The 15,943-nt window shown below is 38.7% G+C and overlaps 1 protein-coding gene across 2 annotated transcripts in view; it reads right to left on the bottom strand.

The window, feature by feature from the left end:
- LOC136858027 (aminomethyltransferase, mitochondrial) overlaps positions 1–15,943 on the bottom strand; it is an 84,317-nt gene that overhangs the window by 39,156 nt on the left and 29,218 nt on the right. For both annotated transcript variants that reach the window (XM_067137232.2, XM_067137233.2), the window contains exon 2: positions 3,161–3,270. In XM_067137232.2, coding sequence (XP_066993333.1) covers positions 3,161–3,262 — 102 coding nt within the window. In that variant the 5' untranslated portion in view covers positions 3,263–3,270. The remainder of the gene's footprint in view (positions 1–3,160; positions 3,271–15,943) is intronic.

The raw sequence follows: 15,943 nt of genomic DNA, 5'->3' as shown, positions 1-15,943 counted from the left end.
TGTTAGTAGTTTTGCTAAGTTAGTGATGGGCTTACCGAGGTGTACAGCAAACGTAGGGGCGGAATTAATGTGTGGGGAGGATTTGGAATCAGAGGGTGTGAAAAGAATAGTTAGATATTGGATGAATTTAAAAAGACAGGAAGGTGGGAGAGTTTTACAGGCTGCATATGTACAGCAATTTAAGAGCATGTATAAGGGTGGATGGTTAGAAATAATAAAAGGATATTTAGAGAGGATAGGATTAGGGCACCTGTGGGGGGAGGTTTGGTCAAAGACAGAAGTGAGAGGGATGAAAATACTAGAAAGGAGAATTAGGGATATCCATAGGCAGAAATTATTGGGGGAAAGCAGACTAAGAAATTCGCTGATTGTTTTGACGAAAATAGAGGAGATAGCAGGGTTGAATATTAGATACGTTGATAGGTCAAATCGATATGGGATGATGTGGTGGCTTTTAGGTCTGCCAAGGAATAAGGGCTGGTTACAGGGCAGGGATAAGACAAGGTGTGTACTTTGTGGAGATGTGAATGATGAGTTTCACTTGCTAAGAGACTGTGAGGGAACGAGGGGGTTAAGACACAGATTATTGAGTGCCGAGAATCGGGAAGTACTGGGGAGAGGGGATGAGAACGCAATACTGAGATGGATTCTTAAACAATGGGAAAAAGGGGGTGAATTGAACAGGTATTTTTGTGCGACAAAAAAGGCCTGCGAGAGTAAAATGAAGGAGAGTGAGTTAGAGGGTGGGCAGGGGAATAGGGGGGTAGAATAGTTATCTGTATAAGGGAAGGAGATAGTAGGTTAAAATTTTAATGGTTTAGTGTATATAGGGACTGAGTATTTAGTTAGGGGAGTTGGGTAAGAGGACAGGATGGCATGGTCTGTTTGTTTTATGATATGTCAGTAATTGTTATGCATTGTAATTTTATTAGGCTAGGATGGTAACTATTTGTGAAGACTGAAATATGGTAAATAATTTGTGAAGGCTGAGACGTCGTAAGGGTGAAGTGATATATTTATTGTGATATTTGGAGTTGACGCTGATTGGTAAGTCTTACGATATGTCAGTAATTGTTATTCACTGTAAATTTATTAGGTTATGATGGTAATTATTTGTGAAGGCCGAAATGTGGCAATGGTGAAGTGGTATATTTATTGTTGATGTATATAAGAGAGAGGATAGCATGATAGTGTGGTATGAGATTGAGAGGTGGTATATGAAGCGATGTGTTGGTATTGAAGGGTAGCTGTATTAGCTTTTGGTTGGGTAGGAGGTTTATTTAATGCTAACTAAGTGAGTGTTAAGAGGGACAAGAGTTTTGGATGGTAGAGATTGGAATGTGGTGTTGGTGAAGAGATGGTATATGAGTGTTTGGTATTTTAAGGTGAAGATGGCCTGGTATCTAGATACGATTAAGGTAAGATGTGTCATATTGCTGAAATGAGGTGTTGGAGAAGTGGTGGTATAAAATGGTCGCAGTTATTGAGGGCTATGGTTGAAATATGGTGAGAAGCGGTGTTAAGCGGTGTTATTTTGTAAATATGAGATGTTGTAAATTTAGATTTAGTGGTGTATTGTGGAAGGTATATGAGGTGGATCTGGAATGGAAACTGTGGATAAGAGGTGGTATCTGAATCCGGGAGTTGGTATGTAGATGGTTTATTTATTGCGGAATTAGTTTAGATTTATCGAAAAAAAAAAAAAAAAATGTGGTGTGGGAGAAGTGTTGGTATAGGCGAAGATGGTTTGGTAATGAGATGGTTTAATTTATTGCTGAAACTTTTGGAGTTGGAGAGATGATTGTATTAAGTGCGGGTTGGTAAATGTAGTGTATGATGGATTGAAGGGCAATTGCGGAATGTTGGTTGTTATGGTTTGGACAGAGAGTAAGTTAGAGGACAATGAAGATGACGTATGTGCTGAATCCACAAGGACACGGAATGAGTGGTGGTTGCGATAGCAAATGTAATGCTGAGCATGGCTTGGGTTTTAAAATGAGATCAAGCATGGCTAAATAATGGTCAAGTTGCAACATGAGAGGTAGTAATGCATTGAAATAAAAGTGGTATTTAAGGTAAGTGTGGAGGGAGACCAGTGTTGAAATTTGATTGTAAGTTATTATGATTTTCTGCTGGGTTAGGATTGTGTTATTTATTGTTGTGAACGTGGAGGACTTTTGTTTGTGTTATGGCTGGTTAGAATGTAAGTGCTGACTGTCGATGTTTTGGTATTGACCGGGAGTAGGTCAGGGAAAAGGAATGTGACGAAAGTTGCTGTAGGCATAAGGACAAGTGATGAGTTTGCTGGATCCTCGAGCCGAGGACTGCTACAGAATTGTTATCATTTTTGTTATTATTTATTCCTATTATCTCTATTATCATTATTTTATTTTTATGTATTATATTATTATTATCATTATTTTATCATTATTTTTATTTTTTATTTTTTTTATTATAATTATTAATATTGTGTCTTATTGCTTTGTGAACATGTAATGGGGCGGAAAGCCTGTTTGTTCATAAATAAATACTAAATACTAGTCCTTTCCTCTCCTATCGTCGCCATAAGACCTATCTGTGTCGGTGCGACGTAAAGCAAATAACAAAAAAAATGTTTGAGTTATATGTTGTTTCATTTAAAAAATAATGGCTCACCTGCTTTGGATCGTGAGTGAAACTGGCTTGTGCTATATAATGACCAAGCATTATTTTCGTACGTGAAGCAGTCAAAAGCAAAGTGGTATAAGTCACATTTGCGTTATGTTAGCTGGTGAGATTAACAACGGCAGCGACGTACATTTACTACCAATAATGCATTTACAAGATAATAATGCCCATGTTCACAATAACATTAAACAAAATACTACACACAAGACAAACTAGCATCTGGTTGAAGTCACTTTCATTAACGACATTCAGAATATACACACGATAACTCAACTTCTCTGGTTCTTACCGGGGGCTGTGTTCTATTCTGGAAGTAAAATTTGCGCAGAATTTCAGTATTATTAAGAAATAACTTATCCTGTTAGTGTCAAAGAATGGAGAGCGTTGAACTTAGTATGTTACCGAAAAAGTAATTTCCCTGGTGACGAGTGATACATAGTCCAAAACCACCAGCTCTTAAGATTATTGAAAACAGTTTACCAGTTTTCCTTACCACTCTGGTGGAGTAGGCGCAGCAGGACCGGGGAGTTTCAGAGTGAGCTTCCTGCAGCCTCTGTAACAACGCGGCGAGACGGCGATTGAAATAGCGAACCATCCTGTGTTCTGTAACAGAGAGAAGGAGAGGTGATGTAGACACGGAAAGTAAACACTCTTACTGGCAACCTGCAGCCTACGGCGATAGAATTGAGGTTAAGATTAGTTTTATTGGCTTTACGTTGCATCGACACAGATAGGTCTTATAGCAACGATGGGATAGGAAAGGGCTAAGAGTTGGAAAGAAGACGCCGTGGCCTGAATTAAGGTAAAGCCCCAGCATTTGCGTGGGGTGAAAATGGGAAACCACGGAATACCGTCTTCAAGGCTACCGACAGTGGGATTCGAACCTGAAGAGAAGTAAAACTGTATGACTGGTAACAGTGTGATGTTTTCGAACTTAGGCTATGTAAGACCTCCTTGTCCTACATTATAACAAAAAAGTAAGCCTAATTTCTGTTCAAGTACCAAATTGAGTGAGTATTGCTGAAATGCAAATAAAAAGGAGACGACTGAGAAAATAGAGTTTAATAGTAATACGATGACTGTCATTTGTGGTTGCAGAACAAGTTATGCACTTTTCTTTATTCAGAAATGATAAAGTGAGGATATGAGAGACGATTCAATAAGCCTAAATAAATTAGCAGTATATCTTACTGCATGAAGTCACTCAACTTCTACATATACACACAGTCTGTATTGGATACTGCTATTCTCATATCTGTTTAAGTATTTAACGGTAGACCTACAGTATATCAAGACACTTATGTCGGCCTAAATAACTGGGCGTCGAGCGGTTGAAGCCACGACACGACAAACACTGAGCTTCAATAACGGCTTCAAGTTGAAAGGAGAGCAAGCTTCTAGTTCAAAAATCCTAAACTTTTCAAGAATTTAAAGATTTTTAAAATTGTGAGTACCTCCCACATCCAGCAATAGGTACCAGCACGCGAACACCATGAAATGGAAACTTTAATAAATAAATTTTGAAAATGAACCAATGTCCCGTTTTCTGATACGATGTCGGGGATGAGGTGAGACGAGATTATACATGTTTTACGGCCGGAGTCTTTTGTGACGAGTTCCAGACTTTGGAATTGCCTGCCTGTCAGTGCCAGAGATAACACTTCATTACTTAAATTTAAGACAACTTATCGAGACTACCTGATAAATGCAACTGACTAATGTGTATGACTGTGAATGACTGCGAGTTAAAAAAGTGTAATGTTTTTAGATTATTTACTATATATTATTATGTACTCAAGCTCTATTCCCATTCATGTATTACTACAGTGCTGAAGTGTAAGAGCCCGAACTTCACCACCTACAAAGGCATTATAAATAAATAAATAAATAAATAAATAAATAAATAAATAAATAAATAAATAAATAAATATGTAATATCAACTGTCCCGGGATTTGCCTGGAAGTGAAGATGGAATACCACATAGAACCATTGTCAGGAGAGCCGACGGTGGGACTGACACACGCAGCCACTCAGCTTAGTAAACACATAAACCAACAAATGTATTTTTAGAGCAGACGTAGTGCACTGTAAACACTAGGTCCTGCGAGCAAAGGTTAAAATACAATAGCACCTAAATCATCTATTAGGTAACTTTTATATTTTTTCTTTGTTTGATTTGTGTTCTGAGGCATTTCAGAAAATAGTACCAATCAGTGTCATCATTTTATCATGTATATACTTTTCGAGAAATTTGCCGTTGCCATATGGCGACGCTAGGTGCTTCCATGAAATAATTTCATTGTGCTATAGCAGGAGTCTATCTGTGCTTATATGAATATACAGAAAATATCACTTATACTTACCTTTTATTCACTAGTTTAGGTTACCTTATAAACAACAATCAGTCAGAAATATAGCGAGAAAAGAAAGCAAGTGAGAATAAAAAGTAATAAACAGTGACTGGACAGATCAATGTCACATTTAGAATAGTGTGTTCTCACTACGGCTTAGAAGCTTCGTGATCATTTCATATTCTCTGGTTTGTAGTGTGTAAGATAGTCCATCCTGTCCTCTGACATAATTTGATGTCCGACCAATTTGAAACGATATCGGCGAAACGGACGCTCTTCTAGCTACTTTGGTAGTACCTGATATCTCTGAATCTTGGTTAGGACGTTTCCTGATTATTTGCTTTGTTGTACAAAATCCAAATGTTCTGAATGGCCATTGTGAGGTCTCCATCCCCAGTCTAATTTCTTTATTAAAATAGAAGTCGTAGTTTCATTTTTTCACATTATTTTGTGTTTTGGTTCAAGACACTTTGTAGTCTTTTACTCAAGATTCCAGTATCGCGATGTGACATTTTCAGTTGCGGAACAGGTTATGCAATTTTCATTGTTTATTATTTCTGATTTCGTGTCGCTGTAAATGTCCTTTAACTTTTACGAAAGTAATTAAGCAATCAAAGCGATAAGGGAGGTGAAGCTAAACGTAACTCAGCTAAGCTGAATGCCATACAGTAAGAACGTCTGTTTGTTTATTAGTTCATCAGTATGTGCCATCTCAGAACAAACTGCGTACTCATCGTAAGTAAAACAGGAAGGGCCTTCACACGGTATGGGTAGGGGAGACCGGGGCTAGTTGTTACAGGGGCAGGTTGTTACAAACAGCTTTTTGAAAAAACCAATAGGAGCAGCGCATCCCTCTCCATATAATGTGTTGACCTTGCCGTCCCTCACAATCCAAGGGAGTCTCAGGCTGCGTGTGGATCTGTGAAATTTTTAAAATGGAAAAGTTTATTTTCGCTGTGTGTTTAGGCAGCGTCTTGCGCCTTTCCGATCTTTACGCACGTGATCAAATATTATGACCGTCCAATGGCAAGTGAGTCAGCTGTTGAGCCATTGAAGGTCATGCTAAAGGAATGGTTAACAGGAATTACTCGGAAATACATCCAGCTGGGTCAGATATCTAGAATAACTCGCCCATTCAGACAGGAAATTGGATGGATATAAGATGAGGAATGAAATTCCTAAGCTCAAAACCCCGTGGTCACCGCACGTTTACAGTCACGAAATATTATCTTATATGTGAGCAGAGATTAGCAAAATAATTTTTACATTCTCAACAGTATTAAGAAGTAAGTCGACCATATGATATTCAGGTCCAGCGGTGTCATGAAGGAGGCCATGAATTGATGCCATGTGTTACAGGATCAAGGCGGCGCTGAAGAGGTTAGGTCGATTACATACGTCATAAAGACAATGGTGAAGTGTTCCTTTGTACATCTTTCCAGTCAGATGGGATCACGTTATCTTGGAATTCGCATTCGAACCGTCAAAAACAGATGGAAGAGAGGTTACAAGTCAGTGAGTTGAGCCTAACGTATGGAATGCAGACCGATATTATTATCATAACAATGGTAATGAGCTTTTGTTTTATGAATAATGGTATGGCGTATAAAAACGGAGATTGAAGGTTGAACTGACAGTAATTAGCACGTCTTTAAAGGGAACGTCTACGTTCGCAGAACCTAAGAGAAATATTTGAGAACGTGATATATAAAATAATATTACTGTGTCGAATAGCGATCTGAGGTTTTAATACTGAACAAGGAAAGTTTCGGAAATAACTGTGAGATATTGTAAAACGCTTGTGTCACTGTGTTAATTTTGTTTTTCTAAGTTTCAGGTCCATGGACTCAAAAATGTATGAAGATTTTTCCAATGATGTAATGATGGAAATGAATATGAGGGCTTAAACGTTCCGATATCCTAACAGGCCCGGGAGATGATGCCGAAGTGAGGGCCAAAACTATGACCAATGGAGCCAAGGACTGAGAGCGGTATCACATAATCTTCACTGATAAGTACCAAGATTTCATTTTCTTTACCCTATTTTCTTGTAGTTGCATAGCTGTAGAGTAGAATGTATTTTTTCTTTCATAATGAGGTGACGTAAATTTAAACAACTTGAGTGACCTAATGCGACTATCATTTAGTGCCCGGTTACTGTGATTACGGTTATGTCCGAGGTTGTAATATTAAGATCATCTATTACACGCAAGATTTAGCTTGTAAATACGTGCCTTACCGCGAGTTACTCGGAATCTTCTTCACGTTTACGGTGAATGGAGGAATGCGGTGTCTTCATTAGTGAACCATACTTGTGTTGCACGAATACTTCGTGAGGTGACTTTATTTTAATATTTATTTGTAGAAGGTCTTCTGCATGATAATACAATACGTGTTTATTGCGTAGTGGCGAATGTTTCGTGAAATTAGTGTTGCGTTGATTGCGATACTTTGGTGATGATAAAGGAGATTCTTCGGGAATGCTTGTGAATTCTCTTGGGTAAGTAATGTGTGAATATGTATGATGTGCTTGAATATGGTGAATAATGAGGACAGGGTCGTCCATAAAGTGTTTTATGATGAATTAATGTTGTTATGGTGAGTGTTTCGTTGAAAAATGGATAATGGGAGTGTGATAAATAGTTATTTGAGATTTAGAGATCGATTTAAGCGCTCGTCATACAATTAAGAACCCAGAATAGGCAAGCATTTGTGTCGTTGTTATTTTGGTGATGTAAGATGTCCAAAGGTCGAGCGTAGGGATTGTTATATGATCATCGAAACACTGTTTCGCGACGGGATACGATGCAGATACCATTTAATTTGAGGAAATGGTCACTAATTAGACGTCTTCAACATTTAATAAGCATAATATGTGTGAAGTAGAAGGTCGTATTTATTGAATTAGTGTCACCTGGTAGTAGATTGTATTCTTGCGTAGTTGCTTATAGTATGTTTCCCGTAGATAGTGTGCCTTCAAGATTTTCTTTCAGGAGGGCAGTGCCGGTGGAAGCAGTTACTGTTAATCATTCTTTGGATCATTAATGATTTTGTAGCGGCTAGATATGGTGTTCTATTTAGGTGGCTGATACGGATTCCTGGGACATGCTGTTGTTGAGTTATGTCGATATGAGATCCAATTATTATGTGGGTTTTCCTACACTATGTGCACTTTATGGATATTTATATTGAAACTGGTCACCATTAGAGAACTCAAGTTGGTTAGCAATTGGGTAATTTCTGAGATAATGGATAAAATGTAGGGTATTTTAAAATGAAATCTTGGATAAGTGAAGATAAAGGCAAGTGTAGTTTAAAAAAAAAAAAATTGAATGAAATTTTATTCGATCCTATTATTCATTGCGGGCGGACAATTAATGATAAATAATGATGATTTGCCTTCAGCAAGTTCCATATTCGTTTCCATCAAGTTAGTATTTTCAATCAAGGTTTAAATAATGAGGGTTTTTAAGTATTTAGCCAACAGAGATTTTCGTTCGTCTATCTAGCTATTATCCAATCATCATACAATGTATTATTATTGTATTAAGTTAGGTTTTGATTTCATTAAATTGGAAAAGGTCCTTCCAAGAAACTAACATTCGTTTTCCTTATTTAAATGAGATATATTTAGCCTTACGAAGTTATTGAATACTATTATTACCATAATCATGAACGTCTTGCGTCAAATGCTAGTCCAACTGCATAAACAGTAGTTGAATGTCCATGCCCTGGGTGGGGAATTATGCGTCACGACTGACTTTAGCTGAGGCTTACCACAAGAACCTACGAACCTTCTATATCCCCGGGCAATGGACGGGTGTATTCTGGCGCCCATACGTGAAGCCAAATTAAGAGAAGGTTTTCTTGACAACCAACAGCAGAATTCGAAATAGAGGATGACTGAGTAATTCAATGCTCATACGTGCAGGCAAGAGCACACTTATTGTCCACCGTGGGAGATTTATGTTATGCAGAGTTTGGACTGGGGTAATGGATATGATTAATACTTACATTTATTACAGAGCTACGCAAAATATTAAAAGGCAGGAGACGTTTCGAGCAAGGCATAATTATATGTTAGTAGATTGGAAGGATAATCTGTAGGCAAACTCTGTTGGCTAAGAGTTATTAATTTACTTAAACTGAAGTGTCCGCAATTAACTCACTTGCGTTTATCGTATTATTGGTCGTTCACTTTGGCATTGATTCCGGGTCTGGAAGGATTTAAGCATTCAAATAGTTGAAGTATATTCGCGTAGGATTAGGTGTTAGTGTTAGGTAACTTGAGTGATAGGGAACTTAGAGACTGTTAGTACTATATTTAACTTGCGACAATATTTTTTAAAATGGCATCGTTGGCACAAGTAAAAGCGTTGTTGGAAGAGTTGGCAGGAAAGATGACAAAGATGCAAGAGACACAGGAAGCCACGACAAAGGAAAATCAATCAATGCAAGAAAGTATTAAAAAGATTCATGATGCCCAGGAAGCTATAACAAAAGAGATTCATGATGCACAAGAAACTTCGTCTAGAGAGATTCATGGAGCACAAGAAAGGATAAAAGAAGTCACCATAAAGGAAATTCATGACGCACGGGAAGCTTCAAGAAGAGAAATTCAGGAGAGCCATGAGCTTATTCAAAACCGATTATTGGAGACACAAAGGATGCTCAGAGTGGAAATGCAGGAAGGAATTAAGAATGAGATTCAAGGTAATTTGCGTGAGATCACCGAGGTGGTCCAACAGAATTTCAAGACCATGCAAGAAGAGGTGACGTCACTAGGAGAGGACATGAAGAACTTGAGAGAGGAAGTCGCTATGGCAATTAATGAAAATAAGAAGGATATTCAGGAAAAATTCACTGAGTTGAAAGCTGAATTAAGACTGAATGTCAGTGACCTTCAAACCCAGGTTGATCGGGAAATAAAAGAACTTAAAGAGGAAGTAGTCATGGTGCAAGGAAGGGTGACAGAGACAAATGCCAGCTGGGAAGAGAAATTTAAGAAGATTACGGAAGAAATGGAAAATGCTAACCAAACGATGCTTAATGATATAACATTGGCAAGGGAACAGATCAATAATAAATTTGACTTGGTCATGGAAGAATCAGACGGAAATAAAACCTTAATGGATCAACAAATTAAGAAGCTGAGTGATAATCTTAATACGATCCAGAAGGACATGCAATGTCTGAAGATTGAAAATGAGGCAACGAAGAAGTTGGTATCAGCTTTCACAGATCGACAGGTATCGATGGAGACTGGGAAGAATACAGAATCAGAATGTCAGTCCGAAATGCCAGCATTCAATATTGAAACCAGCGAAAGTGGCATTACTCATGTAGGAAACGGTATGCAAATAATTAATGTTATCCGCACACATGAAGATAGGCCTAAGAAATTCTCAGGCAATATCGGATCAGGAATGACACCCCGTGGATTTGTGCGTGAGATGGATGAATACTTTCGTGAAGCCAAAATACCGATGGAGAGACGACTTAAGACTGTAGAGCGACATTTGGAAGGAACACCGTTGGTGTGGTTCAAAGCGTTCCGCTATATATTTGAAGATTATGACGGATTCAAGCAGGCGTTCTTGGAGAAATTTTGGAATATTGATACGCAACAAAATATCCGGTTAGAATTGTACTCAAAGAAGTATTCACTGGGTGGACCGAGTCGCTTCTCAGACTACTTTACAATGCAATTCCATCGCCTTAAAGAACTGGACTCACCACCAACAGAGTTAGAGATGGTCAGGGCGATAGTAAAGCAATTCCCTCCAGACATTCAACGATTATTGACAGCGGCGAATGTACAGTCTGCAGTACATGCTGAGTCTGTTCTAAGACAGCTTGATAGCACGTCATCGCAAACCGGTAACCGAATGATAAGGCATGCTGACCCGGTTGTTAATGTTGCGACACCGGTAGAATCAGAAGAAGCAGGGAGAGATAATAATTCATACCGCCATGCCCAAGAAAGAAGGCAAGCGAGGTACAAAAATCTCAAGGAGGACCGGCAATATCAGAGATGGGCACCACCCCAGAATGGGAATAGGAGATACCCACGATATCGAAGGAGCTCAAGATGGGTCAACCATAGAAGCAGATGGCCATATCAAAGAAATAGAGATAATGAGGACATGAGACAGCGAGATGGAAGTCAAGAAGAAGAGATAAACCACGAGAAAAAGAAATACATTGAAGAGCTAAAGAAACAACAAGAAAAGAAGCAATGGGAAAATGCAATCCAGAGTCAGGATATTAATGCTGATTGCATAGGTGCAACGAGTTTGGAATATCAGCAGCAGCTTAAGAGAAACAGCACAAATGCAAAACTCAATCCTGGAGCGGTACCATTTGATGACGGCAATAAAGAGAGGAGCGGTGTGAAAAAAAAACTTCGTTCTGGGATCAACAGAGAACGATGTAGTTAAAATAAGGCATAATTATAAGGGAGATGATTGGATAATAGCTACCATAGAGTCATGGGCATTTGAACCCGAAGAACTGCTGGAGGATAATCAGCCCAAAACGATAGATTTAAAAAGAGGACTTCAGATAATTACAGTAACGGTATTTGGTATTCACGTGTCATCATTATTGGATACCGGGGCAAGTATCAGCATAATCTCGAAAATACTGTTCTTAGGATTGCAGGACAGACTTAAGATTCCTGTAATTCCAGTTTCAGGTGTAAAAATCAGAGGAATTATCCCAGATAAAATCGCTAAATGCAAGATACAAACCTATTTGCCTATTGAGATCGGGGAAATAGTGTTTGAACACCCATTTGTGGTCATGGACAGAATTCAGTACAACTTAATTATCGGCTCAGATTTCATACGTGAAAATGGCATTATCATTGACCTGAATAAGGAGGAAATCAGACTAAGAAGAAACGATGAAGAACAGTCACACGTCGCAGCAAAAGTAGAAAACAAGAGGATGAGCGAACTTCAGAAAACCATAAGTGTTTCGGCGGAGGAAATACTACACTTGACAGAGAAAGTCATGGAGAAGCACGAGTTCGAGGACATTTCACAAAACGATGTGATCGACAAGGGAATTGGAGGTAGCGTTGAGCAAAAGAGAATGGTTATAAACTTGATAATGAAATATGGCAATGCGTTCAAAACCCAACCAGGAGCGATTAAAAATTTTGAATACAAATTATTGGTAAAGGATTGGAGACCGTTCAAGGCCAAACCATATCCAGTACCAGACAAATTTATGCCTGAGGCCATGAAGGCAATCCAAGAGATGGTTGACAATGGTATAATTTCGAAATCCCATTCTCCTTATACTAGCCCCCTGGTAATCGTAAAAAAAAGTAACGGATCCATCCGTGTGTGTTTGGACGCGAGGGTATTAAACTCGAGGATCATACCTGAATATGATAAGGCCCCTATAATTAAGGAGATTATCAGAAAATTTAAAGGGATGATGTACTTCACAATACTGGATTTAACATCGTCATATTTTCATATAGTGTTGGAAGGTAAATCCAAGCTGTTGACGGGATTCCTCTTTAATAACCAAACCTATATATTTGAAAGGCTTCCCTTTGGCACTCGCAACTCAGGAGCCGCATTAATTCGAGCATTGGATCGAAATTTATGGCCAGAAGTCAAGGAGTCTGTCACCATTTATGTTGACGACATTGTGCTAGCAACGGTCACGTTTGAAGATCACATGACCAAGTTAGAACGATTATTGGCTAATTTAGAGGAAGCAGGGTTCAAAATTAACAGATCTAAATCAAAATTCTGCCAGCCAGAAATTCTTTTCGTTGGGCATATAATTGATGGAACGGGGATCAAACCGAATCCTCTTAAAATCCAGGCCATATGTGAATTTCCCAGACCGAGAAGGATAAAACATATCCGGCAATTTTTAGGAATGACGGGATTCTTCTCTAATCACTGCCCAGATTATACTGAAACAGTAGCACCTCTACAAGAGCTCCTGAAGACTAACAATCGATGGCACTGGACTGAACGTCATGATCGAGCTTTCAGGAAAACAAAGGAATTGATGGCGAATAATGTTAAGTTGGGCTATCCAAATTTTGATTTAAAATTTATTATACAGTCAGATGCTTCGTTAATAGGAGTTGGAGCTGTATTATATCAGGAATATGACGACGTAGAGAGGAGAAAGACTTACTTGGCATTTATAAGTCGGAAGTTACGTGTTCATGAAACGAAATATACGACGACGGAGCTAGAGATGTTAGCGATCGTGTATGCGCTCCAGCAGTGGAGGAAAATGATTTATGGGTACCCAATAGTGGTCCGAACTGATCACAAGGCTCTGACATTTGTATTAAAATCATCTTTGACAAGCGAGAGAGTGTCAAGGTGGGCCCTCTATGCACAGCAATTTGATCTTCAAATCGAGTTCTGTGCCGGTAAATCAAATATCTTGGCAGACAGTTTGAGTCGAAATCCGGTGGAGGACATACCAGAGGTTAACATGGTGGAAATGACCAAAGAAGACGAAGAATGTCTTGAGGATTTGAAATGTTTATCAGAGTTGCAACTTAATGATTCGTCCTTAAAACCCATAATAGAAGATTGTCGAAGAAGAACTACCGATGATGGTCATGGAAACCAGGAAGCAAATATGCTAACGGCCAACTATGTTTATGACAATAACCTTTTATATAAATTTGTGGATAAGGAAAAGGAAAGGTTACGAGTTGTAGTTCCACGCAGTTTAAGGTGTAAACTAGTCTGGTACACACATCGAATGATCGGCCATGGAGGAGTAGACAAACTGATAGCAACTATAGGAGAAACATTTACCTGGGTTGGATTTCGAAGAACAATAAGGAAAGTTATCAGAACTTGTGATACGTGCCAGCGTGTAAAGTATAATTCCACTTCACTGTACCAGCAACCGATCTCTGTAATACCAGAAAGGCCCCGTGACATATTTGCGATGGATCTATACGGAGGATTACCAGTTAGCAAACGCGGGAATCGTTTCATTCTAGTTGTCCTTGATATCATGTCCAAGTTAGTGTCGTTGCAACCTATCAGGAAAGCAAATTCCAAAGCCATCATTAGGAGTTTAGAGAGGTATGTCATACCTCAGATGGGCAAGCCGAACTGTGTCTTAACCGACCACGGAACTCAATTTACGTCAGTAGAATTTTCAGAGGCCTTAAAAAGAATGGGAATACAGCACAAGTTCAGTTCCATACGTCATCCAGAATCAAATGCGGCTGAGAGGATAATGCGAGAGCTGTCGAAATATTGCAGAGTATTTTGTTCTGAACGTCACTGGACATGGGCCACATTCTTACCAACAATCACTGAATGCTTAAACAACATATGGCATGAATCGATCGATAATATCCCTAGCGTTGTCCACCTGAATAAGTATCCTAAGCGTCCTTGGAACGAGGTTATAAGCAAGCCTACAGAAGACCTACCTAACGAGGAGGAGATCATTCAGCAAGCTCGACTGCGCATGGAAAAACAGGCGGAAAAAAGGCTCAAGAAATTACGGCACAGAAGATTTCGGAAACCACTAGAAATTGGAACTTTCGTGTTAGTGAAGAAACCGGCCACGTCAAACCCTGCTGCTAAATTTTATTCAAAATTCGCTCATCTGTTTATTGGGCCATTCAAAATCATCGAGGTTTTGGATAATAATTCATACAAAATTCAGAGCTTAGATTCTGGAAATGTTTCCATATTTAATGCCTCAAACTTGAGAAAATATTATTTTCCGATCACTGTTGAAGAAGAAGTAAACGTTATTTTTGAAGATAGTAAAACAGAGGATGAGTTTAATGAATATACATCTACGGAGGAATAAGGTCAAGCCCGTTGGATATGTTACGAGGAATATCAAAGACTAAGAGGGACGACAGAACGTGTAACAGGATGTTTTGTAACGAAGAACAACTATTCAATTAATATGAATTGCAAGTTTTCCGGAAATATTAGATTGACTCCTCAAATGGAATATGACATTAAGAACAAGTTATAATTTTGGTACACATGAGGAGAAATTTCCTACTGACGTCCGAAATTTCTTTTCAAGTAAGGGGGGAGATATGACCGTCCAATGGCAAGTGAGTCAGCTGTTGAGCCATTGAAGGTCATGCTAAAGGAATGGTTAACAGGAATTACTCGGAAATACATCCAGCTGGGTCAGATATCTAGAATAACTCGCCCATTCAGACAGGAAATTGGATGGATATAAGATGAGGAATGAAATTCCTAAGCTCAAAACCCCGTGGTCACCGCACGTTTACAGTCACGAAATATTATCTTATATGTGAGCAGAGATTAGCAAAATAATTTTTACATTCTCAACAGTATTAAGAAGTAAGTCGACCATATGATATTCAGGTCCAGCGGTGTCATGAAGGAGGCCATGAATTGATGCCATGTGTTACAGGATCAAGGCGGCGCTGAAGAGGTTAGGTCGATTACATACGTCATAAAGACAATGGTGAAGTGTTCCTTTGTACATCTTTCCAGTCAGATGGGATCACGTTATCTTGGAATTCGCATTCGAACCGTCAAAAACAGATGGAAGAGAGGTTACAAGTCAGTGAGTTGAGCCTAACGTATGGAATGCAGACCGATATTATTATCATAACAATGGTAATGAGCTTTTGTTTTATGAATAATGGTATGGCGTATAAAAACGGAGATTGAAGGTTGAACTGACAGTAATTAGCACGTCTTTAAAGGGAACGTCTACGTTCGCAGAACCTAAGAGAAATATTTGAGAACGTGATATATAAAATAATATTACTGTGTCGAATAGCGATCTGAGGTTTTAATACTGAACAAGGAAAGTTTCGGAAATAACTGTGAGATATTGTAAAACGCTTGTGTCACTGTGTTAATTTTGTTTTTCTAAGTTTCAGGTCCATGGACTCAAAAATGTATGA

The sequence above is a fragment of the Anabrus simplex genome, chromosome 1 (assembly GCF_040414725.1).
Source record: "Anabrus simplex isolate iqAnaSimp1 chromosome 1, ASM4041472v1, whole genome shotgun sequence".
NCBI classification, from domain to species: domain Eukaryota; kingdom Metazoa; phylum Arthropoda; class Insecta; order Orthoptera; family Tettigoniidae; genus Anabrus; species Anabrus simplex.
Note: the sequence above shows the minus strand (reverse complement) of the source record. Positions and strands in the feature narration are given on the sequence as shown.